The sequence below is a fragment of the Anoplophora glabripennis genome, unplaced genomic scaffold (genome assembly GCF_000390285.2).
Source record: "Anoplophora glabripennis isolate ALB-LARVAE unplaced genomic scaffold, Agla_2.0 scaffold19, whole genome shotgun sequence".
NCBI classification, from domain to species: domain Eukaryota; kingdom Metazoa; phylum Arthropoda; class Insecta; order Coleoptera; family Cerambycidae; genus Anoplophora; species Anoplophora glabripennis.
Window position 1 is genome coordinate 2,288,185 of NW_019416327.1, and position 26,114 is coordinate 2,314,298.

General features: G+C 31.8%; 1 protein-coding gene across 1 annotated transcript in view; it reads left to right on the top strand.

The window, feature by feature from the left end:
• The window catches only part of LOC108914789, an 80,991-nt gene that overhangs the window by 34,060 nt on the left and 20,817 nt on the right, over positions 1–26,114 (top strand). The window contains exon 4 of the mRNA XM_018720681.1: positions 20,888–21,023. Within this exon, the coding sequence (XP_018576197.1) occupies positions 20,888–21,023 (136 nt within the window). The remainder of the gene's footprint in view (positions 1–20,887; positions 21,024–26,114) is intronic.

Below are 26,114 nucleotides of genomic sequence, written 5' to 3' on the forward strand. Positions count from 1 at the left end.
GGTTAATTTAATAATGGATAAAGTCATTCCAAATTTTACTATGGATTGCACATTCCCTCAATCTCGGTAAGCTGTCGCGTGTCATAATTAATGTTGTTCGAGCCCGTTGTGTCGTTATTTTGTTCGTTTGTTTTGTTTTTATTGTTATTAAATCCCTTCCTGGAAGTTTTGGTGTTTTCTTGTTCTTCCAACTTAAGTGCCACCCCATACAACCAACCACTGGATTACATTCTACATGAGCGACGTACGGTAAATGTCTGAAATTCATTCTCTGTACGTACCTACAATATTTCTAAGTTCCCACGTATTAATTAAGTGTAATGATAATTATAAACTCCCTTTCAAGAATTGAATAGTAAACTCTTTTGAAATCCAGATTCGTTATGATACTGGTCATAACGGTATATAGATAATTAAATAAATAACCCCTCAGGTTACAGTATAAATGAGCAAATATTCTTTTAAATTGTCCAAGCTTCCCTAACGATGTAATATAAGTAATTATCGAAATTTTATTAATTACGAGTATAATTTGTAAATATAAGACTCATTTATGATTCTGTCCTAGACAATAAAATTTCAGTCAAATAATCCACAGTACAGAGCCTTTACAAATGTTTACAAGACACGTGACCTTCGAACTTAGACAACCGAATATTGCACAATTGGTAACGAAATTTCCGTAAATCTTAGCGTCACCAATATTAATGATTCGTTTACAATGAACAATGACAAATCGTTACGTCCTCGCTCGATGCGATCGCTGATTCGTTGAATAGTATATCATGAAAAATTATACCAATCACAGACGATGAAACAGAACGTTACGTTTTAATGTGATCTTGATCTTATTGTTATAATAATTTTTAATTTTACCGAAATTTAATTGCCAACATGACGGAAATAAAATACTGTTCCTAATAAAATTACTGGCCACGTGGCTTGTATTCATTTATAAAGGCTCTGTATAGTCAGCTTAAGTGCAAATACATGGCGATAGAAGCAGAGGTGCATGCATACGAGCGGAATATGTGGTTTTAGGTAGCTGTTAGAACTCCATTTATAAAATCTAATTCGCGTTAGAGAAACAAAATAAATAGGCACGCACCGTTGAGCACATTTAAAGTTAATTTCGATGTTACAGCGTCGGAGCATGTTCAAACGTGTTAACTGAATCATACTCTTGTAACGAAGGCGAAATTTTGCGCCGATTTTTACACGGATTAATTAATGTTGAGTTGGTAGTGGTATGCGAGGGCATTAATTAAGTTTTTAGACTTGTTGCGTAAAGTGTTTGTAGATTGTGGTGGAGTTAGTCTTAAAAACGACTGAAGTAGTGAAGTTCAAAATGCTGTTAAACTAATGTTGCCAAAATTGTTCACATTTTTGCTTGTACCAAGAAGTTTTCTCTCTCTTTCTGATACTACTAAGGGTATAAGAGCGATATTGTCATACTTTCAGTGTCGATTCCTCTTGTTAATACAAACACAATCCTCAGAAAGGGTCAATCCTTCAAAGATTGAATGAAAAACGCAACTTTTGATCAATCACTAAAGTACCGTTAAAGAAAGTACAATTATCTAAAGAGAGCTATATTTTTGTAAAATTTGGACAAAAAGTTATTTGATGTTTCGAACATCTATAGAAGTTATGATGATTGAGTATACTATTTGGTGCAGATTATACTGGGTTAGTTAACAGATATGGATGGTTTTCAATGAACGTAAAAAAATGTCCTGTAGTACGGAATTTGGAATTGTGGGGAAGGCAACTTAGAAGCTACAGCTCTTAGGCCCCATTGGACTCCTTGTAGCCATTAGGAGATCAATCCTTCTGAGCCGTTAACCAACATATTAAAGAGAAAAAGGTGGTGACAATGGAAATACAATTTTGAGATGGACGTATAATTTTCGTTTCATAGAAATGTTGCTTACAATTATTACCATTACGTTACGATTCGTTGAAAACATTGAATTGAGTCCAACCTGTTCAGCCAAAAAGCATTCTCGAGGTTAAATATATGGAATACATTCTTCCAGGAATTTTAAAATGTGGTCTTCACTACCATCCACACAAAATCCAGGACAAATAAAAGAAAAAAGGATGGTACAATGGCACAGTGGTACCGGATTCGAGAACAATAAAAAATACTCATGGAATTGGTAGGAAATATGTTCGACCTGATGATGTAAAGTAATTTGTTAACCAAATCGGTAGACTTGAATTTTTATTCTAATAAGAATCATTCAGTTGTCTATAAAATCCAGGTTGTTCAAAAAAATTAGATCGGGTTAATAATAGCACTTCTCCATTTTTCTGAACATTTTTTATAGCTGTTTTACATTGACAATTTATTGATCAATTAATCCATGAAGTCGCTTCATCAAGAAATTGGACAAGTGTAACGCACCAAATCTGCTGTCAAATAACTTCATGAATTTATTCATCAAGTTCTTGACAAATTAGAGCATGTTCTATATTTCGTCAATTTCTTCGTGAAGTTCAGAAGTACGAACCTAACAGATTTCTATCCTCAGATCAGCAATGAGGTTATGTTATTGGAATATGTAAATAATTATGTGGCGTCCTACTAATTTTGTATTGTTTTTACTGATTCGTTACTTACAAAAACTAATATTTATACAATATGTGTCACAACGGTACCGCTGTTGTATCACTACAATTATGAGTGGAAAGGTGACATTTTTGAAATTTATTTGCTTCTTTGATTCATTGGTAGAACTGATTCATACGTCAAAAAACTTGACAAAGTCTGTAGCAGTGTAAAACTACACTGTTTGCCAATAAATTCGTGAATTAATTCATGAAGAACTTCGTCAATTTATTCATCAATAAATAATCAATGTAAAACAGCTATTAGAAATCTTTATCACCGACAAAAAACGTACTGAATAAGCTTGCTATAGTTGAGGAGATTCAACTAGATGGTTAACAAAACATTTGGTATCAGGCTTTGGAAAATCCACTTAGTTTACAGGAACAAAATCTACGTAGGTAAAAAGTTACCACTTGGTGTGCAATAACATTAGCAATTATCGTTCTTTATTTTTTGAGGCCAATAATCACACTGTAACAGTTAACATTGATCGGTATGTGGATATGCTGGTAAGTTTGTAACCAAGACACGGAGTGTATAACATACTGGTTTAATAAGATGGTGTTACAGCGTATGTTCCTGTTATTCTATTAATACTTAAGAACATACGAGTATTTTGCCTGGAAGACTGGTATCACGGTTGTAACATTCACCTGCTGTTAGGCTTTCGGACTTGGATGCTAAAGTCTTCTCCTTGTTGAGATTTCTTAAGTTTACCGCATACAAGAATAGGCCTCAAAAACTTTAAGAACTGAAGTTTGCCATCAAAAAGGAAATATGAAATGAATATTGTTAGTCATTTGTTGCTTCTCATGGTGATAATTTGAAAAACTTTATTTTAAAAAATTGGATTAGAGTGTAAAATAGCTTATTGCAAGTTTAAAATGTCACTAATTAATTTGTTACAGTATTTCCTATTGTCAGTTTCATCGCCCATTGAAAATCATTCATAGCTACTGGTTAACCCAACAGACATGACAAAAGTACATTTTCATAATGGTAAAAGCAAAATCAGTACAATTTATTATAGTTTTATACAAATTTGTGTTTAGGTAAATAAAAGATAGCAATAAGGAAAGATTCAACTTTTTCATAGTTACTATCTATAAAGCTCAGGACACGCACAACACGTATTAAAACATCACTCTAATCACATTACTTTGATATATTTACTAATGATTTAAATGTACTTGATTAAAAATAGATGCTGCCGTTATACAACCAATTTGCTCAATCCCGGTTATGCTAGTAAAGTTAAAAAATTGCAAAGCTTTGTCTTTGATATTTTAGACGAAAAAGAGGAAATGTTGATTGCAATCGTACGTTTATATTTTCGAAAGAATACACACACTATACTAAGTATTTTCCGATTTGCGAATATTAAATGTGTAACGGTCAAAATTTATTAAAACTAAGTTTGAAACCAGTAGAATGCAAATAATACCTAAAAAACTAAATACTACAATTGATTCTCCGGCCCATTTGATACAAATGAAATCAACAAATAAAAACACCGAATCTTAAGCCTGTACGACGTGATCAACTGTATCTAATATTATTATAAAGAGAAAATAACTTTTGACAAATAAGACCACCAACTTAATAGAAGCATGTTCCAAAATATTCATAACGTCACTTTCAATGTTTTAAAATTCCTGAAATAAAAAATTTTAATATAGGACCAACCCAATAAATTCCTTCTGAAATCAATATTTGGTATGGAAACATGGAAACTGCATTTCGCATGATTATTTAGGTTTTCCGATGATTCATTGTTTATGGCTGAAGGGTTCTATCTGATTTAATTTTTATGTAATAGAAAATATCCCGGACAAAATGAAATCAAACACCGACGCTGCTCCGTGTTCATTGTTTTTCATCCGGACAACACGAAATTTATTCAGTGAATTCCGTGAACGATGCGAATATGTTTCCACATAGTTGCATTCGTGATTTGCAACAATGGGTCTATGAATTATACGGATCTCGAATTGCTTTCGAACATAATATGCCTTTGATGAGAATGACAATCGATAGCACTGCTTATTTCATCGATTAATACTATAATTAAATTACGAAATATAGACAGTGGAAATGTTCCTTTGTACAAAAAATGTCTACTTTAATATTTCTTTTCCTTTTTGTTGACCATTTTCCAGCGGTTTTCAACTCTCGTTTTATTTGTATTTTCATATCGGTAAGGAAGAAATACAAATGTTTAGATTGATTGCCAACGGTGAGATTGCAGTTTACTTTACTAACAACACTGTGATTGCCCTCCGTACATAAATAAATCTTAATGTTGACTTTTATTCGACATTAAATTGAGGTTTCTGGACCTGAATATCATAACCTGTAAATCATGGAATATCAAATAGGGTAAAATATACAGGGTATCCCACCGGGAACTGCGTCGATCGATATATAGAAAAATACTGCTCTGAAAAATTTGAAAATTTGGCAACATGGCAATGTCCCTGAGGAGAACACAACTAAACAACAACGTTATTTCAAATGGGATACCCTATATATTATTACATTTTCGGATTCTACGTGAAATTTGAGGGTCACTTTACTAAATATTCCCTATACCTAGGAGATATAGAATTTGAGATATTAATATTTAAAGAAAAAATTTGACAGATGCAAAGATCTGCGGAGATGCTAGTAACTCTTTTCAGGAGCGTGATATCAAGTGGATTTTTGGTATTTGCAAAGGGCATAGGTAATACCAAATTATGGTATACGAACAAATTAAAACATTTAATACTAGTTGTTTTATTTTGGCAGTTACATTTTGGTAACTTCAAACAGCTATAACTTTGTAAATTTAAGTGAAACACCCTGTATTTTTTTACTCTGTCGTATGCAGATTAAATTTCCTTTTCGAGCCATATAAGCATTGTTAGGGTTGCCGTTACTTCTTTTAGAGATATTTGCCATTTTCTAGTTTTTGGACAGTTTTTTTCGTATCAGACCTGTTGTCAAATTGGTCATCACCAGAAACATTCCAAAAACAATTGAAATAACTTGACATTTGTCAAGTTAGTTGTCAAATTACTGTAGTGTCTGAATAGTTTTTACCTAAAATTTAAATAAAAAAGTAACCTGAGGGGTTATTTCTTTATTTATCTATGACCAGTATCATAACGATATTAGATTGCAAAAGAGTTTACCATTTACTTCTCGAAAGGGAGTTAATCATTAATTATCACCTACACTTTAATTGATACGTGGGAACTTAGAAACATTGTATGTTCAGGGAATGAATTTGAGGCACTTACCGTCCAATGCTTACGTAGAATGTAATCCAGTGGTTGGCTGTACAGGGTGACACTGAAGTCGGAAGAACAAAAAGAAACTCCAAAACTTTCCAGGAAGGGTTTTAACAACAATAAAAACAAAACGAACAAACAAAATAACGAGGACACATAGCTTCGAACAAACATTATTAAGTAATTTACTCGCGATAACGTAATCCAAGATTCAGGGAACCCAACGCGAATTTGGAAAAAGTTTAGAAAGACTTTATTCATGATTACATTAACCTGGGACTCTAAAATTAAGTGGACTGCTCAGTGTGGGACCCAAGGAGAAACTGCCTTTTTCGGAGAACTCTCCTGAATTCGACACCGCGCTTCGACACGTCCATTTCTTGGGTTCCGAAGTTTCGGTTCTTATCGTACTGAATATCGGGACGCTTTGGCGTAACTGATAGTTATCTAGTTGACTTTACAATTGGACAAATAATTTTGTGACTAAACTGAACTTACGAGTAACCCTACACCTCCTCTCATGATTCCGTATACCAACACAGGACGGATTAGTCAGTCTCGTTTAATCTATTCTTATAGCTTGGAAAAACCGCCTAAAAACTAGCTATTTGATCTATTATTATTTTCCTCACAATATCCTAACAACTTATTTCAATATCTTGGAATTCCTACTTCTTTTCGATTGTATTTCGCGCGTTATTAGAAATATCGATTTTTCCCTTTACCATGGGCTAAACCATTGATACCAGATGCCCAACACATGGCCTCGACAGTCTAAGTCAACTTGTTCAAAAACATTGCTAAATTTCGTGAGGCCTTCTTCGGAAGACGGCTTTGCAAATTTATTACTCCCGGTGACAAAAGGCACTAGTCTCTCGACGACTTTATGGCGACGCTAAACCTACTTGGAGAATCGTCTCCTAATATGTTGTCTTAAGCCTTTCAACTAATCTACATAGTGAACTGTTTCCATCAAAACTATTTGTGTTTAAAAATTAAGAAATCATTAAAAAAATTCATTAAATGTACGGAGAGTGTGTAGCTGAGATTGTGCGCAAATTATATGGAAGGGACGCCCCGAATGAAACAACTGATATTTATTTGCCAAATATGAAAAACAGGTTCGGATGCAGACAATAAAAAAACAGGGCGGTCTCGTACTGGCTGTTCAGCCTACGGTGAGTAATAGTGCGGTTGAAATTTCCGTAACTTCTGTGCGCCGCAGATCACTGCAATTAAACATTTCAAAAAGCACAATGCAGCGGATTTTAACAAAAGATCTGCATCTATTCAAATCAACTGACCCAGGAATTGAAACAAGTAGATGGTGATTTTCCTAAGAAAATCATCTTTAGCGATGAGGCGCATTTCCATCGTAGTGGGTATGTGAACGAGTAAAACTGTAAAATTTGGAGCAGAGACAATCGGGTCATTCAAGAACGACCACTGTAACCCTAAAAGTGACAATGTGGTGTGGATTTTACTCTGGTGGGATGATTGGTCCGTTCTAATTTTGAAAAGAGGCTAGAAATGCAGTGACTGTCAGTGGAGAACGATATCGAGAGATGCTATTGACTTTTTGTGGCCTCATTTGGATGATATGTGTTTTAGTATATTTAAAAGTAGCACCCATTTCCACTTTCTCACGTTACTTACCATTCGATTACAGAGCCCTCATTCAGGAATCACTGTAGGAAAAATTGTAAATTCTCTTTTTATGTCTTACATTATTAACAAAATACAGAATAACTGCCACGTAGTTAAAAATTCGTATAAATTCTTATCAGTTTTGAGTTGATTTAGGAAATTGTGTAGTTTCAGATTTTACAATTAATTGTAAAATTCTTAATAACATTTTAACAAAACAGAATCCTGTTTGCAATTTCTCCGTACTGAATTTAAAATGCCAACTCTGAATTTAAAATAAAGAGCGTTCAAATAAAAACGTGGTCAAGTTGGTTCTGAAAATTTGGACGTAGGGCGTAGCGTATAGCAAATGAACTTAAACGTCATCTGTCAAAGCGCTATATCGCCGCTATCAATTTGAATATTTTCGTTTTAAAAAGCGTTTAAAATGGTGTTTTCTCAAGAACAAAAAGTGTTTATCATAGAGTCCTACTTTAGAAATGGACGCAAGATTGATGGAATATGGAAGTATTCTATTGAGGAATGTTTCATAGAATTTCAAAATCAATTTCCCGGCGTTGTTGAGTACAAAATTTTTCAAAGTGCAGTTCAGCGTTGTGTTAATGTTTTTCGTGAAACGGGCAGTGTAACAAGAAAAGAAGGAAGCGGCCGACCTAAAAAGCGGACTGAAGAATTAAAAGAAAATGTCCAACAAATAATGGAAAATGCGCCAAGAACTTCTGTACGTGTTTTATCACAAATGGTGGGAGTATCAGTCGGTACCTGCCACACAGTGTTAAAAAAAGATTTGCGTTTGTTCTCCTATCGTTTAACTTGTCAGCAAGAACTTCATGAAGTTGATTTTCCGCGACGGGCTGTATTTTGTGAATGGTTTTTAAACAACTACGGTGAACTTCATAATATCACCTTTTTTTCTGATGAAGCCTGGTTTCATTTAAGTGGTTACGTAAACTCACAGAATATGAGAATGTGGTCTTCTGAAAAACCAGATAACTTTTTTGTCGAGGGCCCTCTACACGCTCAAAAAATTGGAGTTTGGTGTGCTCTCAATCGAAGGAGGATTTATGGACCTATTTTTTTTAATGGTACTCTTACTGCGCAAAGGTATAGAGAAGAAATTATCGCTCCTTTTGTTAACCAGCTGGAAGAAAACGAAATTACAAACTTTTACTTTCAACAAGATGGCGCAAGGGCACATACGGCAGGCGAGACGATGAATATGTTGAGGGAAGTTTTCCAAAATCGACTAATAAGTCTCAATGCTGAACATGAATTTCCACCGAGGTCATGTGATATTACGCCGTGTGATTTCTTTTTGTGGCCTTACCTTAAAAACACTATTTTTGAACTGCCTATTCCTGATTTAAACCATCTGCAGGCTCGACTTATAGACAAGATTCGTGAAATTAACAATACCCCGAGCATCTTAGAAAATGTCTTTAATTCTTTGAGGAACAGGTGTGAAAAGTGCTTGGAACAAGGAGGGGGACACTTTCAGCAGCTGCTTTAATTTATTGTTATAACAAGGAGGGGGACACTTTCCGCAGCTCCTTTAATTGTTTGTTATTGTTATCACGATTATTCTTTAAAATAAAGTTATATAGTCATTAACGTTATTGAAACTGACAGCTGCTATACAGCTCGTTGAGAAATGAGGTTAAGTTGGTCGCTATAAGCTACTCCCTACGTCCAATGTGTCAGAGCCAACTTCGACCACGTTTTTATTTGAACGCTCGTTACATCTAAATATTACAAGAATTTCTTGTACTAAGAATTTTTTAATAACCTTTAATGATAACAAAAGCATTTGGATGTTCCCTTAAAATAAGGTGGAGGCCTTCTTTATTAAAATATTGTATATTATGGGCATGCTTATAAAAGCCTTATTATTTAATCAACTTTAAAATCGAGGCTGCCTTTATTACGAAGCATTTTACAAAACAATTTACCTAAACAATGTCCCTTACCCGACTCCGATATAAGACCTGATATTTTCGTTCTTTTATACGCGAACATTGTGCCGCACATATCTCATTATTTCCTCCTTTCATCGCTGAAATAGGATTTCCCAATATCGCAATTCTTATTTTTCGAATACAGATCATTCCGTTCCCACTGCAACGTCGAATATCCGACCGCTCAATAGAGAAAAACAAAAAAATACATAAAAGAACGTGATCTTACGCGAACAGACTGAATGTTAAAGCGGACACGATTTCCCTGATGGAAATTTTTTATAGCCCGGCAATTTTATTGTATCTGAGTTAAATTGCTTTTATAATTTATATTTTCAGTGTTGCCTAAGGGACGCTAAAGCTACACTAAGATTTATAACTTCATGTTCATAAGGGCACAAAAAATAAGAAAATGTCTAGTATACTCATATACGAATACTACAACACATACCTTTAGACACGAAACTGTTTCAAATGATGTTTAACAATCACATAAATTTTATTGATATCAGCCAAGATTTTTTTTAATCGGGAATTTCCACCTATTTTTCGAATATACAAGGTGTCCCTGAAAAGGCTGGACAACGCTTGACCCAAGTTCCTTGGATGAAAATATGACTAATTAGCTTAACTTATATACAAAAATGCACGCCTACTGAAATATAGCCTTTTAATATAGAACAGATAACCTAGTTTTTTTCAAATAATTTGAAAACTGTTTTTCCTAGAAACCTCAAATTTGGTGAGAATACATATACAGGATGTTCTCTTTCTAGTGCCTGTGCACCACTGGCTATACCGTAACTATTTTGTGTGTACGTCAATGATGACAGAATTTATATTTTTAAAAATAAACATTATTTTAGAAGATTTTTTGCCTCTTACAAAATTTTGATATCGCTTACGGATTTCGAGTAAAATTGGCCTTTTTACACATTAAATAATATAAAATCCGTTTAAGATAAGTAGAAGAGTCTAGTACGAGGTGCCATATAACAAAGAAACAAATTCATAACAATAATTAAAAGGTTCAGTGTCAAGGTAGGTGTAATTTCATTTTTTCTTTGTTTTTTATTGCAATTTATACTTTTGCTGAACAAACTGATATGTTATTAGTTTTGGGTTATTGTGAAGGAAATTGTTGTGCTACTGTTTGAACATATGCTGAAAGATTTCCTAATCGAAGAATTCCAATTCACAAAACATTTGCTAATGCGGAGAGACGGGAAAAAAGACGTTTTTTACCTGTAACATCGTGGATAAATCGTGGATAACGTACGGCCAGAACTATTCAGCTGGAGGAACACATTTTGGAAAGGGTCAAAGCAATTCCTCAAGTAAATACAAGGCGTTTAGCGGCAGATATTGGCTTTCAAAAAGTTCCGTTAATAGAGTATTAAAATACCAGTTATTACAGGTTACTATTCTGACAGGTGGATAGGTAAAGGAAATAATGCCCCTTTAAAATGGCCATCTCGATCCCCGGATCTAAACTCATGTAATTATTTCCTTTGGGGAGCATTGAGGACCACAGCTTAAAACTTTTCAGTAAATACAGAAAACGAATAATGGAAAGAATACAACATGAAATTAATGTTATGAGAGGTAATGCACAATTATTGGATAAAATTCATTTTAATTTTCGAAGAACTAACACTTGCGTTTAAGAACAAAGAAGTCACTTTGAGCACTTACTGTAATATTATTTTAATGTGATTGATTACAAATATCAATTTAGGCATTTAAAATGTTAATGTTGACTTTCTTACATTATTAGTTGATATTGTTTATTTAGTGTTGATTTTTATTTTATTGATTGATAATACTAAGACTAAAAATGTGTAGTTATTTTTTTTAATGTGATGTTTTTTCATTATTATTCCCTGCTTTGAGGCTGCAGTTATAAATTATTTTTATTATTTTTGCCTATATTTAATGTATAAAAAATGCCAATTTTACTCGAAATCCATAAACAATATCAAAATTTTGTAAGAGCAAAAAAATCTTCTAAAATAGTGCTTATTCTTAAAAATATAAATTCTGGCCTCACTGGCGTACACACAAACAAATTACGGGATAGCCAGTGGCGCACAGGCACTAGAAAGAGAACATCCTGTATATGTATTATCACCAATTTTTTTATTTACGTTACGCTTATGTAAAAAAATAAGTGTACCAAATTTTCAGTTTTTAAGAAAACTACTTTTCAAATTATTTGACAAAAACTAGGTTATCTATTCTATATTTAGAAGACTATATCTCAGTAGGTGTGCACTTCTGTATGTAGGTAAGTTAGTCTAAATAGTCTTATTTTCATCCAAGGAACCTGTGGTCAAGCGTTGTCCACTCTTTTCAGGGACACCCTGTATTTCGAAAACAAGCAAACATGAAACATATAAAATACATTCATGTGAAAAATTTTATATTTATATGTAATTTCTATACCAATAGCAGACAATCCAACAAAAAGAAATAGTTACTTTATCACAGCATATTAGTCATGATTTCTCCTTTATTATTGTTTTATTCCAGTGATTTACATACATAATAATACACTACATAATTTCGATGTTTAAAATGGTTTATATTTACAGCAGAGTTTAGTTAATTGATGATATTGAAATACGGGGAATGTCATCAAAATGCTGCCACAGCATCACGATCTAGTGTTTTCCTTTCAGATTTCATCCCGCATCTCGTAAGATTGTTTGTATTTTTTGGTGTGCTTAAAAAGTAGGATACCTACAGAAAAATCGCTGTTGACATGCTGGAAAACTTAGACTACCAGAAGTGCTGTAGGTCGAAAAAGTTGTTTTAAGTATCATTGAAAGTGATTTGGTAACTAGAACTAAATATACAGCGTCAGATATCTCATACTACTTTATGTGAAAGAGTTCAGTGTTGCGAATAGTTTTTACAGAAAGCACGCGCGATACAAATTTTGTCAATTTTTTCCTAAGAAACTTTTACATGTTTGTTTATTATCCTTTTATTCCACTAGAAATAATCGTAGATTTTTTATTTTCATTCAGTACAAGTTTTCAAAAAATGCTCAGTGAAAAAGATTCTGACTTTTTTAATTCTTATAATTCTTAAAAAGAAAACTTTAACTCAAAAATCACAGGATTTTTCATGAAAACTATTAGTAACTAGGTTAAAATGTAATTTTACTCGTCAGAAAAATATAAAAAATCATCAAAGCGGACATTTGCCTGGTACCCATAATAATAATAAACAAATAATCGTGATAAAACATGTTATAAGCAAATTTTTTCAGAATGAAGAATTAAAGCAACTTCGAATATAATTATTTCTATAATTTGGCGGATGCGCTAATGACAGCACAAAGTCGCACCACTATCTCATTGCTGTTAAAGTTGAGCAAAAAAGTGATTCTAAAAATGAATTTAAAAAGAATGAACACCGACGAAAATTTAAACGTCCATTTAATGACTTATACGTTCACTAATGTTTAATGTTATGTTTCTATTTTTATTTAGAAAATCGAATCCATTTGCAGAAAGAAAAGGCTACTTTGTACTTCATTATCATCTAGATACATCGGAAATAATTCCATAGTTAGCAAACATGCTACGTTTTTCGACTGTAACTCACTCTTTACTTAATTCCTAATATAAACGCCCTTTCTGGCTTACACAGCAGAATCCTTAATAGCTGAAACCGACTGAAACAACGCACAAAATTCCTTATAATAGGATTAGTACAGCTCATTAGGCGAACTAAACGACAATCTTCCTTAAGCCGGCCGTAAATTATTTCATTAACTTCCGGCAAAGGGAACGCTTTCTAACAACTTTTTATGTACCACATGCCACAATTATGGACCAGCTACCTGATGAGGGTAAATGGATTTTTTTTTGCTTGTAATTAAATACCCAGTTTAATGTAAGGAAAATTTTGGAAGGTTCCATTGTAAGCGTGATACCTTTGCACAGTATGTAAAACAATTATTTTACGAATGTTTGCACTTAATAACTTTACACCTTAAAAGAGAAAAGAAAATAACTGCTTCAGGTATTTTTAGCGATCTTCTATCACGGTGGTCCTGAGCGAATTTAAATGGAATTTTCGAGTCACTCCAAAATAGTAAGATATCCTGTTTCTACAATACTTGAACATCATTTTAAGACCTGAACCAAAATATTTGGCGTGGCGCTTTTTTTCCGATGGCAATATAAGAAATTTAATATTTTTCATGTAGGTAACTATAAAAATTTTACTTCAAAAATCAAAAAGAGAGTTGTAAGTTATTTTAGCAAAGTGAAAACTATTAAGCCAGTATATGTATTAAATGTTTTATTCTTTTATATACCCAAAATAAAAAGTAGTGTTTGTACCATTATAATAAAATAATGGTACAAACATAATTTATAGCAAAATTAATAATTTAATCGTATGCAGATTAACAATAAATTTTCAATCAATCAGTTGAATAAATGATTCAGTGTATTTTTACAAGCAAGTAATAGATGACACGGTTATACAGGGTGATTCAGAACTTCTCCAAAAAAAAATTCTGGATGTACAGGGGACCCTTACAAATACAATTTTGTAAAGAAAAAATCAAAAAGGGCAGTTCGAAAATGATTTAAAAATACACTTCTGCACGGCACTGGAAACTGGTCCACTGTAAAACCTGACCTCGCACAATGCGACCGGCATGGCGGTGTGATAAAAACGGACAAAAACTTTCGCAAGGAAAGAAATATGTAAATAGAATTTTATCGCACCTATTTTATATCGGCAAATTCAACTGCTTTTGCCTTTATTAATTAATAAAATTAATTTATGTTTTTAAATAATAAAATCATTTGACATACCCGATGTTACAACAATTGTTCAATATTTTATCCACCAATGTGTAAACACATTTGGGTCCATTGTACTCAGTTTCTACGAACTAACACAAATGTTGTCTTGTTTCACCATAACACAAATGTACTATAACTTCAATTTTTTTTTTCTCGGAAACTATAAGGATTTTTCAAATTTTTTTTTACGATATTGATTCCATTTCTCATGCTGCATCTATACAAACAATTTTTTTTATATAAATTGTGAATCACCCTGTATATGAGGGGCGTTGTAATCGCATAAAGCACGTAATAATTTCATAGAATATTCACGGTGAATGTTTGATACTTTGTATCGATCCCATATTTTTGAAAAATCTGAATGTGCGGATTTTGTAGCTTGATTGCTGTAATAAGCTAATCCTCTGTTTTTTTCCAAATAAAAATCTTTAACACGGAAAAAAATTGCATGGACTTTGGGGGTAACAGCTATATCAACTTTTCCTGAATTCATCAATCTGACTTACAAACTTTTCATCAAGTTACAATGAAAAACAGCTGTTAACTTTATTCAACTTTCTGAAACAATCAACAAACTTAGCACAATTTAAACACTTGAAATTGGCCAAATTATCAACATTTTTAAGCAAGCATTTCCTGCAAATATCGGGCTTCCATAAGTACACTAGCGCTGAACTTTGCATTTATTTGCCCATTGTAGACACTACTTTATTCACTCTTTGCATATGTCTGAATAACGTGTATTCAATATTTTTCCATGCTAAAGATTTTTGTTTGGAAAAAAACAGGGGATTAGCTTATTACAGCGAACAAGCTATAGAATCCTCTCATTCAGATTTTTCAAAAATATGGGATCGAAGTATCAAACATATACCCTGAATATTCTATGAAATTATTACCTACTTTATGCGATTACAATGCCTCTCATGTATAACCGTGTCATCTATTAGTTGAGTGTAAAAATATACTGAATCATTTATTCAACCGATTGACTGAAAATTGAATATTATTCTATACGATTGAATTATTAATTTTGCTATAAATTATGTTTGTACCATTATAATAAATCTACTTTTTATTTTGTGTATATAAAAGAATAAAACATTTAATATATATACTGGCTTAATAGTTTTCACTTTGTTAAAATAACTTACAACTCTCTTTTTGATTTTTGAAGTAAAATTTTTATAGTTACTTATATGAAAAATATCAAATTTCTTATTTTGCAATCGGAAAAAAAGTATTGTAGAAACAGAATATCTTATTATTTTGAATCACTCGAAAACCGTCTTTCGTCGATATAAAGAACGTACCGAAAAAGGTTCTGATCAACAGTTTCTACATTTACTACAGTTTGAGCTATAAAATTAAATCTGTTCTTACTCCAAATTCTGAATTTTGTAGTCATGATACCCATTGGTCTTTAAAATTCCTTAAACGGCTGATTTATCCAAATTCAATTCCCGGCTAGCTTGCCGCCGTATAGAATTTCGTGGATTTTGTTCGAAATACTGTAACAGTCTATAGTACGATCGTAGTCGATGCAAAGTAATAAATCATTGCCTGTCAAGGGAATCAGTGCAACACATTTTATAGGGGGTTTTGGAAATTGAATAATTTCTTTATGCATTATGGATTAACAGTTATATATTTATGAAGGACAAAATGAAAAACAAAGGCATCTCCTTCGCACATTGGGCGGCAGGACAACAATACATTTATTACTCCCTTTATTATCCCTCACATGACTTGTGTCTTGTGTTTTTTGCGGCGGCGCGCGTGCCGGCCTGGCGTGGTCAGTTTCGTTTCGGTTGTATTGGTGCTGCGTGTTTCTCGCTCGCGATATTTGTGAGGTTATAACTGTTATAAGTGCAATTATATTTCTTTCGGGCTATATGTGTGTTTCGCGCTATTATTTGAGAATTTGTGAGTGAAATCATATTTCTTGTGCTCCGTAACAAAAGTGTTTTTAGTGTTTTATTTGTGTGCTGTGTGTGTGTTTCGGGCTGTTGTTTGTGAATCGTGAATGCTATTATATTTTCTGTGCTAGTGAAGTGAAGTTTTTTGTATTATTATTGCTCTGTTGTCGTTATATGGATAAATGGAGGCGGTGCCTGGATGTTCGCGAGCCGGATGTACTGCTNTAATGCATGTCTGTTAATTCTGCGTTAGAGTAACCAGCCATAGCGAATGAAAACTTGTGCACTGAGAACAACTGTCAAATACGTACAGTTTATTTCACTAAACATCAACCAACTATTATAAGAAAATACACAATGTTTTTGCAAAATAAAAAAAAGGGGCTAAAAAACATAAAACATTCCATATCTCCGCAACCGTTACATTGCGGACCCATGTTTATTGAGACTTTTCTGCTTATTTTGGTTTATACTATTACCTCCTTAAATATTTTACACTCTTTTTTTAACACCCTGTGTGTACTGGCTTAATAGTTTTCACTTTGTTAAAATAATTTACAACTCTCTTTTTGATTTTTGAAGTAAAATTTTTATAGTTACCTACACGAAAAATATCAAATTTCTTATTTTGCCATCAGAAAAAAAAGCGCTACGCCAAATATTTTGGTTCAGGGCTTAAAATGAAAGTATTGTAGAACAGGATATCTTATTATTTTGGATTGACTCGAAAATTTCATTTAAGATCATCGGTTACGCTTAAATCCTCCCTGTACATTATAGAAGTGCCTAAGAAATAATAAACAGAGTTAATATTAAAACAAATTTCTTATAAAGTCTGGTAACACTTTAAAGAAGAAAAATTGTACTAAGGTAACTTAATCTTGATCCAAGGAAGCTACTTTTGAAATATAGTCTTGAAATTCCGGATATTCAGAATGAATATTTTATAACTTAACATTTATTTTAATTAACACTATCTTATACTGTACACGCACTTATATGGGTATCAAGCACTACTTATATATTAACAATTTAAAAAATTATATACATAAACATATTGCAAAAAATATCTAGAAATTTTTTCCTCTTAATAATCTCTAATTAGTCTGTTCTATTTTGTAAGTTGAGGAAAACATATCTGTGAATGTCAACACCACAGAACTAGCCCTATAAAATTGTCCGCAATCGTGACAGCCAAATTAGCTTTGAACTTTAGTTTTAAAAATCGGGAAAGTTTCCAGAGTTGACAAACATTTTGTTGAAACATCTGAAATGTTACTGAGGGGAGAGATATTGCTGTTTAAGGGTAATGCCAGCGTTGAAACTTTTCTATTGCCAGAAATCTGGTACATTTTTGTTCTGCGTTTTTCTAGAGAGCACGGTTATTCAAATCATGAATTTGAAATATAACCAGACGTCTTACAAAAGAAAAATAACGGAATAAGTTTTACGTTTCCAACGAAGAGATTTTTTTAGAGACTGGAACTCGGCTGTATTCAAGAGTTGTGTTGTTTGAAATTGAACTCCTTAGATTTTTTTATTTTTGAAATATGCACAGATATTTATTATTTTAAATATTTTTAAATGCCTTCCTTGCATACTTTGATAGTCGATTTTTTATTAACTATACAAAATACAACCCCTTATCCAAAACTTCTGTTTCGTCCTAGATGGGTATATCAGCAGTCCCTGTCATATTTCTAAAATGGTTGAATGTATCAGTTTTGACCTAAAGGTCTATATGAAATAATGGAATAAAATTATGGTTCTTAAAATACAGTAAATTAAATATTACTAATTAATTATTATTGCTCAACCAGTACCTAATTACTCTTTGTTTTAGTATGAAATAAGAAAATATTTATCTAAAATGGTTGGCGTTTCATAGAACATACAGGGTGCCCGGAAATATCATGTCAAAAATGAAATATACAGGGGAGAGGGGAGGTCAAAATAGTTGTAGTACTTCATAAACAATTTTTGTCTATCGGACTTCGTTTTGGAGAGTTATTTGCCTTCGAATGAAGAAGTTTGAAAAACAAATTCCAATGATACGATACGACTTCTATGTCGTTACCATGACAGTGAAATTTGGGCAATTAAAGTAACTCAATTTTAAACTGATGTTCAGTATGCCTGGATTATACAGGAGCAGATGAAATCATCCATTTAAATGTATACATCATTGACAGCGTTGTCAAATTTGACATTTTTCTTTCATAGTTCGATTCTTCTCTCACTTTGTTAAAAAAAGTATATCATATATCAGTAGATATCTTGTACCGTTTTTGAGAAAATCGAATTTTATTAATAACATACATTTATTGAATCAAATATGTGATACTAACATTTTTGTAAAAATCTTGGTTTCTTTCCGGACACCCTGTATATTTTTTTAAATATTCTTTATTTGAAATTAAATGCACTGACGGAACTAAATACTAATGACCACAAAATTGTAATACTCTTATTGTCTCTCAGTTTCTCCACCACCAGTTGATAAGCGTAGTCAACAAACTTTTACTTTTAATTAGTCTAAGTTCCATTAGTCAAACAGATGTACTTTGTTATACAGATGGTATAAATTTTAAAATATTTAGCATGTTATGTATATTGAAAACCAGTAGCTATAGAGGCTTGCTTCAATAAGGATACCTAGATCATAACAATATAAAGAATACTTCGAGCATTTATGATAAAAGATTTAGAGAACATTCTGTAGATAGGTTTATAACGTTTTTTAGTGTTAGCATTTAGAAATTGTGGTGATTATATTAGATTATTACAGTACGCGTTTAAAGTATGGAATAAATTCAGTAAAAACGAAACAAAATTTTTTTTTGGGAAAAATCCTCGAACAGGTCGATGTTTAATTTAAAAAATACATATTTTAACATAAAAGGCGATTTTCAACAGTCATTTGTTTTCGAGTAATGACGTCATCGAAATTTTTTTTAAACTGCAACCCCCTATTTTTTTCTAGACGTGAAAGATCGTTTAATTGTCGATCCGACAGTTTTAAAATGTTGCCATCTTACATAGGAAAGTTTTCGAGTAAATGACGATTGAATGTTAGAAAACCCAAATGACGGTTGAAAATCGCCTTTTTATGTATTTTTTAAATTAAAAATCAACCTGTTCGAGAATTTTTCCCAAAAAAAATTGTTTCGTTTTTACTGAATTTATTCCATCCTTTAGGCGCGTACTGTATATTAACGAAAAATTTCTCAAGAAGTCATATTATTTCTTATACCGGGATTCCTTAATTCGACTGTACTTATACAGAGTGTTCCTAGATCAAAATTAATACAAAAAGGTGTTACTTATTATGTAAAAAATATGGAAAATTTAATCCAACTCCCCACGAAGATAGAGGCTGTAAAACTATAACATAGCAAAAATGAAAAAAACATTAAAAAATCGGGCTAAATATATTTAATGTTACTTCAGTTGTAATATACGGGGTGTTCAAGTTTTTGAAAAAACATCACAAATATCTCGAAAGGCATTTGATGTAGATTATTGAAATTTGGGCTGGTGACCTATCTAAAGATAAAAAAATCGTTTAATTGGTATGCAGCTATATCAACCAGTGGCAGAGATACTGTAAAACATTTATCAAGAATACAATTTCGACGCTGCTATTTTAAAAACTGTATAAGCTCATTTCATTCGCAATTTTATTTACAAGAAAAAAGAGCCCCTTTGTAAAACAAGTATTTTTCTTCTTCTTCTTTTTTTAGTCTAAAATAAGCCAACTTCACAACTTTGTTGCAAAATATAATCCTTAAGGACAAAAAAGTTTTTTTGGTTTTTTCATAATTGCATTTTTAAATGTATTGGAGTTATCTTAGATTTATTCAAATATTCTGTAGGTTTATTTCAAATTTAAAAAATAATAACTAAAGCTCGTTTTTTGAATGAAATGAAATTATATTTTTTATTTAGAAATACCGATATAGTTTAAAAGCATACATCCAATTTCCAAATTGTTTATTTAAATAAAGCAATAAGCTTCTTAATGATTTTATCGATTCCCCAGATTTATTAGCCTTGATCTGTTTACATGTACCATAACATGATTTTAGAGTAAATGCACTGTTTCATGAGACTTTTTATCGAACTAATTCTGGTCAAAACTCTCCTATAAACGGAATTTGCAGACATTTTAACTTATACTGTAGTACTCTAGATATTTTTCATTCCTCGCTCATTAGTTTTAAAAGATTTTTAAAGGGAACTATTATTGTAAATTAACATTTTCTATTATAATAATATTTTCTGTACTTTTATATTCAATTAGCTTTAAGTAATTTGTGGACATAGTTTTGGGCTATAAAGCCTGTGTTTGTCCCTTCTCCATAAATAAATAAATAAATAAATAAATAAATAAATAAATAAAGCATTTCCAGACACATGTTTATAGGAACTTTTATCTTTTTTGATTTTTCATGTAGAATCATTATAAAGAAAGAAGGAAAGAATTGTATTAACACCTTGTATAATTTACAAATGTATTTCTAGGATTTGTATTTGTCGGATATCAGTGACAAGGTCAAATTCGGGATACATTTCACATTTAAACAAGCCGCAGGTCACGCTATGCGAATAAGCTAACCCATCTCCCCTTTAATTTCAGGATGGGGTAAGTGGAGCGAGTGGTCGTCCTGCAGCGTGTCCTGCTCCTCGGGCATCCAACAGCGAACGCGGCGCTGCCGCCTGGCTAGCAGCTGTCCTGGTTTCAACGTGGAACAGCGTCATTGTAATCTATTTGGGTAAGCTTGTTACGGGCTTAATTCTGCTTAAAGTGAGCCCCTTTGCTCTTCGACCTTTTCGATGTTTGCCGTTTTATATTAAAAGCGAGGACTTAATTTAGCGGAAGCTCTGTTTAAACGACATTTAGGCGCGGCGATCGAGCGCCGGAGTTGATGTTTAGAGATTGTGACGGGAAAGTACTGTGCTCATTCAAAAACAGAGAAGTATTAAAATATAGAGTTTGTGAGTTGTTATAAAAAAAAATTGTTTACAGGATGTTTAAATCGGGGAATTTTAATATGCGATAGAACTACAATAAAAATTAAAGTTCATATGAACTTGTATGTTTTAAAACTCTGTTTTCGAAATGTAAGGTGATAAAGATGAAAAGAACCTTTATTTCAAATATCTCAAAAACTGCTTGGCCACTTTTGATAAAATTTGGCACGTTTTTAGTACTAAGTAAGCGGGTTAATTGATGTAATTAGATTTAATTTAATTGCTCCAGGAATAGTGCTGGGGCATCCTCACTAGATACACTAGGCACAGAAATTAAAGGATATTAAAAAAATCTGAAATTTTGGGTGATTTTCAAAGAGCTGTTTGGAGGGAAATGGTCGTAGAGAGAATCGAAAAAAATGAAATTGAAGCTTTAAGTGTCTAGTTTGCAGATCTGTTTAAAATTTTTTAGCGTCAGCAGTTTTTGAATAATCATAAGAAAATGAACGGAAAAAAAATTGTAAATTTTTGTTTTTTTAAAAAGACCTATTGACTTCAAAAAATTTTTTTGATAATTTCATCATAAAGCTCTTTTAGATCATTCAATTCTCTTCGATTTGAGCGGTTCCGAAGCCTTGTACCATTATTTGTCGCTGAGTTATTGTCGATCAAAGCAAAAAAATCATTATTATTAAAAATATTAATGTCGTACAGAAAATCCAAGCATTGTTTTAAAAACTGCAAAGAATTCTCTATCAGTCGTAATTATGGGTTTTTAATAAAAAAAATTTTTTCAAAGTGAAAATGTTGGTTAGAAAAAAGGTAAAAAATTACATAATTAGGGATATTTGAATAACTTGGCATAACTTTGCAAATAATGAATAAACTAAGGACTGTAACTTTTCAACCTCAAAGTGTCCTAAAGAAACCCTGATAATTTCAAAACGCTGCGATTTTTTTCCTCTTCCCAGGAATGTTTAAATTTGTCGTTTTGCTCAAAATCAATGTAATAAGAAATTTTTCACATTTTATTCATTTTTTTAAGTGTAAATAAGTGCATTAATATGCGAGGCCCCTTAGAATCGGTGATCAGGAACAGAGGCGGCAATACCCGATATTATACTGTGATCAGCAAATCAACCAAATTTTTTTGAGGTTTATGAAGCTTGTGGATATGTTAAAAAAAAATAGAAAAAATAATTTAAAAAAAAAAATTTTTTTTTCAGTTTTTTTTTTAGAATCATGAACATTTTTTGATGAAGAAAATATGAATTATTGCCAAAAAACATTTTTAACTTAAAAAAATGAATAAAAAGTAAACAATTACTTATTACACTGATTTTAAGTAAAACGACAAATTTAAACATTCCGGGAACTAGGAAATAAAAATCGCAGCGTTTTGAAATTATCAAGGTCTCTTTAGGACACTTTGAGGTTGAAAAGTTACAGTCGATATCCTTAGTTTATTCATTATTTGCAAAGTTATGCCAAGTTATTCAAATATCCCTAATTATGCAATTTTTCACTTTGAAAACATTTTTTTTATCAAAAACCCATAATTGCGACTTGTATAGAATACTTTGCAGTTTCCAAAACTCTGCTTGAATTTTCTGTACGACCATTATTTCCCGAGTAATTGATTGCCAAATTCAAAAATTATTTTTTTGCTTTGATCGACGATTAGGTACTCAGCAACAAATAGTCGTATAAGGCTCCGGAATCGCTAAAATTGAAGAGAATTAAATTATCCAAGAGCTTTTTGATGAAATTATCAGAAAAAATTTTTTGCTGTCCCTAGGTCTTCTTAAACAAAGAAAAATTTTACCAATTTTTTTTCCATTGATTTTCTAATGATTACCTACTCAAAAACTGTTGACGATAAAAAATGTTAAATTACAGATCTGAAAACTAGATACCTGAAGCTTCAATTTCTTTTTTTTTATTCTCTCTATGATCATTTCCCTCCAAGTTACAGCTCTGAAAATCACCCAACATTTTGAGATTTTTTAAATATCCCTTAATTTCTGTGTCTAGTGTATTCTAAAGATATATTTGAGCATGCCATTGCTTCATCATAAGTTTCATATTATTTTTAGGTTCAGAAATTAAAAATGCATTTTCTTGGTATTAGTTTTGTTGCGTTAGCAAAGTTTGTTTTTTTTGTGATCAGTTTTATTATATATTCATTTTTAAACATTTCGATTGTGGAATTGTTTTTATAGTTGGAATTGCTATCACAATTTTAAAAGGTTGCAAGACTTACAAGATATACAAAAAAATATAGTATTAATTTTTATGACAGTCTAAAATTAATATCAAAAGCGAGGCAATGGTGTAGAAAAGTAATCTCGCTCACCATAAGTAAATTTTGGTTGAATTGAAATAAAGGGAAATAATACTTCCAATAACAGAAATTTGGTTCCAGTTTAAGATTTATAAAAAAAATAACTAGTGAGACGTCTACTCTAAAAAGAGAACGATGTAAATCGCCCGCTGTATATTATTCGGAATGCAGAGAGGAAGCTGTAAAAGCTGAAAACAACTTATACAATCTTTAACCCAGACTTTCTGTCTCCAAATTATTTAAAGTAAGAATCTATCTCTATGTCAAGTGGAAAATTAAAATCTCCAGAGGCCAAAATATGATTTTTCTGTTTTCTATTAAGAAATAATTTTATTTTGCTATAATAGGATAGTAGATCATAACAAAAATAGTTTGTACTTTCAGTTTACTTTTAAATTAAATTAATTAAAAAATATTAGTCTTTCCTTGTCGGCTTAATAAATAAAGAACTTTAGTCATATAAATAATAATTAACAAAACTATAACTCAACTTTAAAGTTGAAAAATAAATAGTATTTATCCACTATTGAATAATTTCCCCATCATTTTATATGTTTAAAATATTCAAACACATAAGCTTTAGTGAGTAATTCATTATTACCAGAAAGTTTTATGAACTTTATTATTGTAAAACAAAAACTGGCTAATGTTGTGGGAGTAACTGTTTAAAATTAATGTATGTTATACAAATTGTTTTATGTCAAGTGAAATAATATATTTTACCCTGACTTATAAAAATTGTGATGCATATACAAGTATAATGATACAGATAAATTTTAATTTGATTGTGACAGTCTCAATATCTCCATTCTGTAAAAAATCTAAACCAAATGCAGTAATTACTATGCGAAAACAGTAGTGCATCAAATAATCGCTGTTATTTACTTTATTAAAATAGTCATGTTTAACACACAGAAAAAAAAACAGACAGAAAACAATTTGTTTGTTCAATGTAGTGATTTTCACTCTATCGAAATATAGACGCTCCAGGGAGATCCTCAAGGCTCCAATTTAAGTCCCCTTCTGTTCAATATTTTCATAAACTACATTATTTCCAGTTTAAAGTGTAATATTTATTGCTCACAGATAATTTAAAACTAAACTCTATTATAAATACAAATGATGACAGTCTTAAGCTTCAATAAGACCCCCATTGAATCAATATATGGCATTTACAATATCTCAAAATGCAATGTTATACCATTTTTAAATATAATTCATACTATTCGCTATATCAATTACTTTGATGACTTTTGAAAAGAAATTAACTTTCTTAAAATTATAAAAACAGCATATGACTAAACGATTAAGATTAAGATGATTAGAATCTTTATTCACAAAAATTAAGTGGTTAGACTTTGTCAGAAGCAAAAAAATCTATTCAGCTAAAGTGCTTATAGCCCACATAAAGTATAAAAGATTTTGAGGCAAGTAATTATCAAAAAATGTATGTACCAAATTTGAAGATTGCCAACAAGTAACTGGAAATAATTTCCAGACAAAATTTTTTTCAATCTTTTCTCACCCTTTGTGTAATCGGTTTTTTAGTTGAAAAGCGTAGTCAACAAATAAATAACTGATATTACAGTTTCAAAATTAATACAAACTATGGATCGTAGTTCATATTTCATCACGACTGCGGCTTTCTCCCAATGGACGAATCTTAACAGCTAGACTTTCCAGATATTAATGAGGCCTTTGATCTTATCTTTCGGCGTCTTCGATATTCACTAACGCCGATGGGCACTGATAAATTACAATCCTCTGTGAAGCAACTGACATCCAAAGGGGGTCCCAAAGATAAATATAAATTGTCGGAGGAGATACGAACATAGTAAGGGTTGCTTTTGGTTCGATAATTCGACCCAGATCGACGAGAGAATTCCATCGTTATATTATCCGGTATTATGTTTCAAATTCGCCGAGACTGAAATTTTCATAACAATAATACTCCGGTGTGCTATTAATGTAGTTGGCTGATTATTAGGGTGAAATTAGTTATGATAGTATTGAAGTATCTAATTTGTTAGTAAGTATTAATTAAATGGATAAAGACAAAGCTCAGTTCAGTTTCATATTACTAGTTTTTTTATTGAAGTCATTATTTCATTTCAGACTATGCAATTCCACTTCAGAAAAATGTTAATTAAGCCACAAAAATCTTTTATATAGGACGATTCATTCGAACCTGGAAAATAAGTACAAGCGTTAGGTAAGGTAATAATCGCAACTTCTGAAAAATAATGTGATATAAAAATTACTTATGGAATGAAGACCAACCCAGAGAAAACTGTATTTACCTCAAATTTGCCGGTATTTAAAGACAAACACCACCTATCCACTATTTCACCTATCTATCAGAAGAAATGGGACTTAACTTTACTCAAGCTACTACTACATTCTTCAAAAGACTTTCTTGCCAGTGATGTGCTGCCGAAAACCACCAGTTGTCAAGATCAAGCTAACTTGCTTGCAAAATGATAGAACTAGTTTGGCAAATATGTGGATGAGAACGAGAAATATTCCTTCATACTGGCTTCAGTCATAC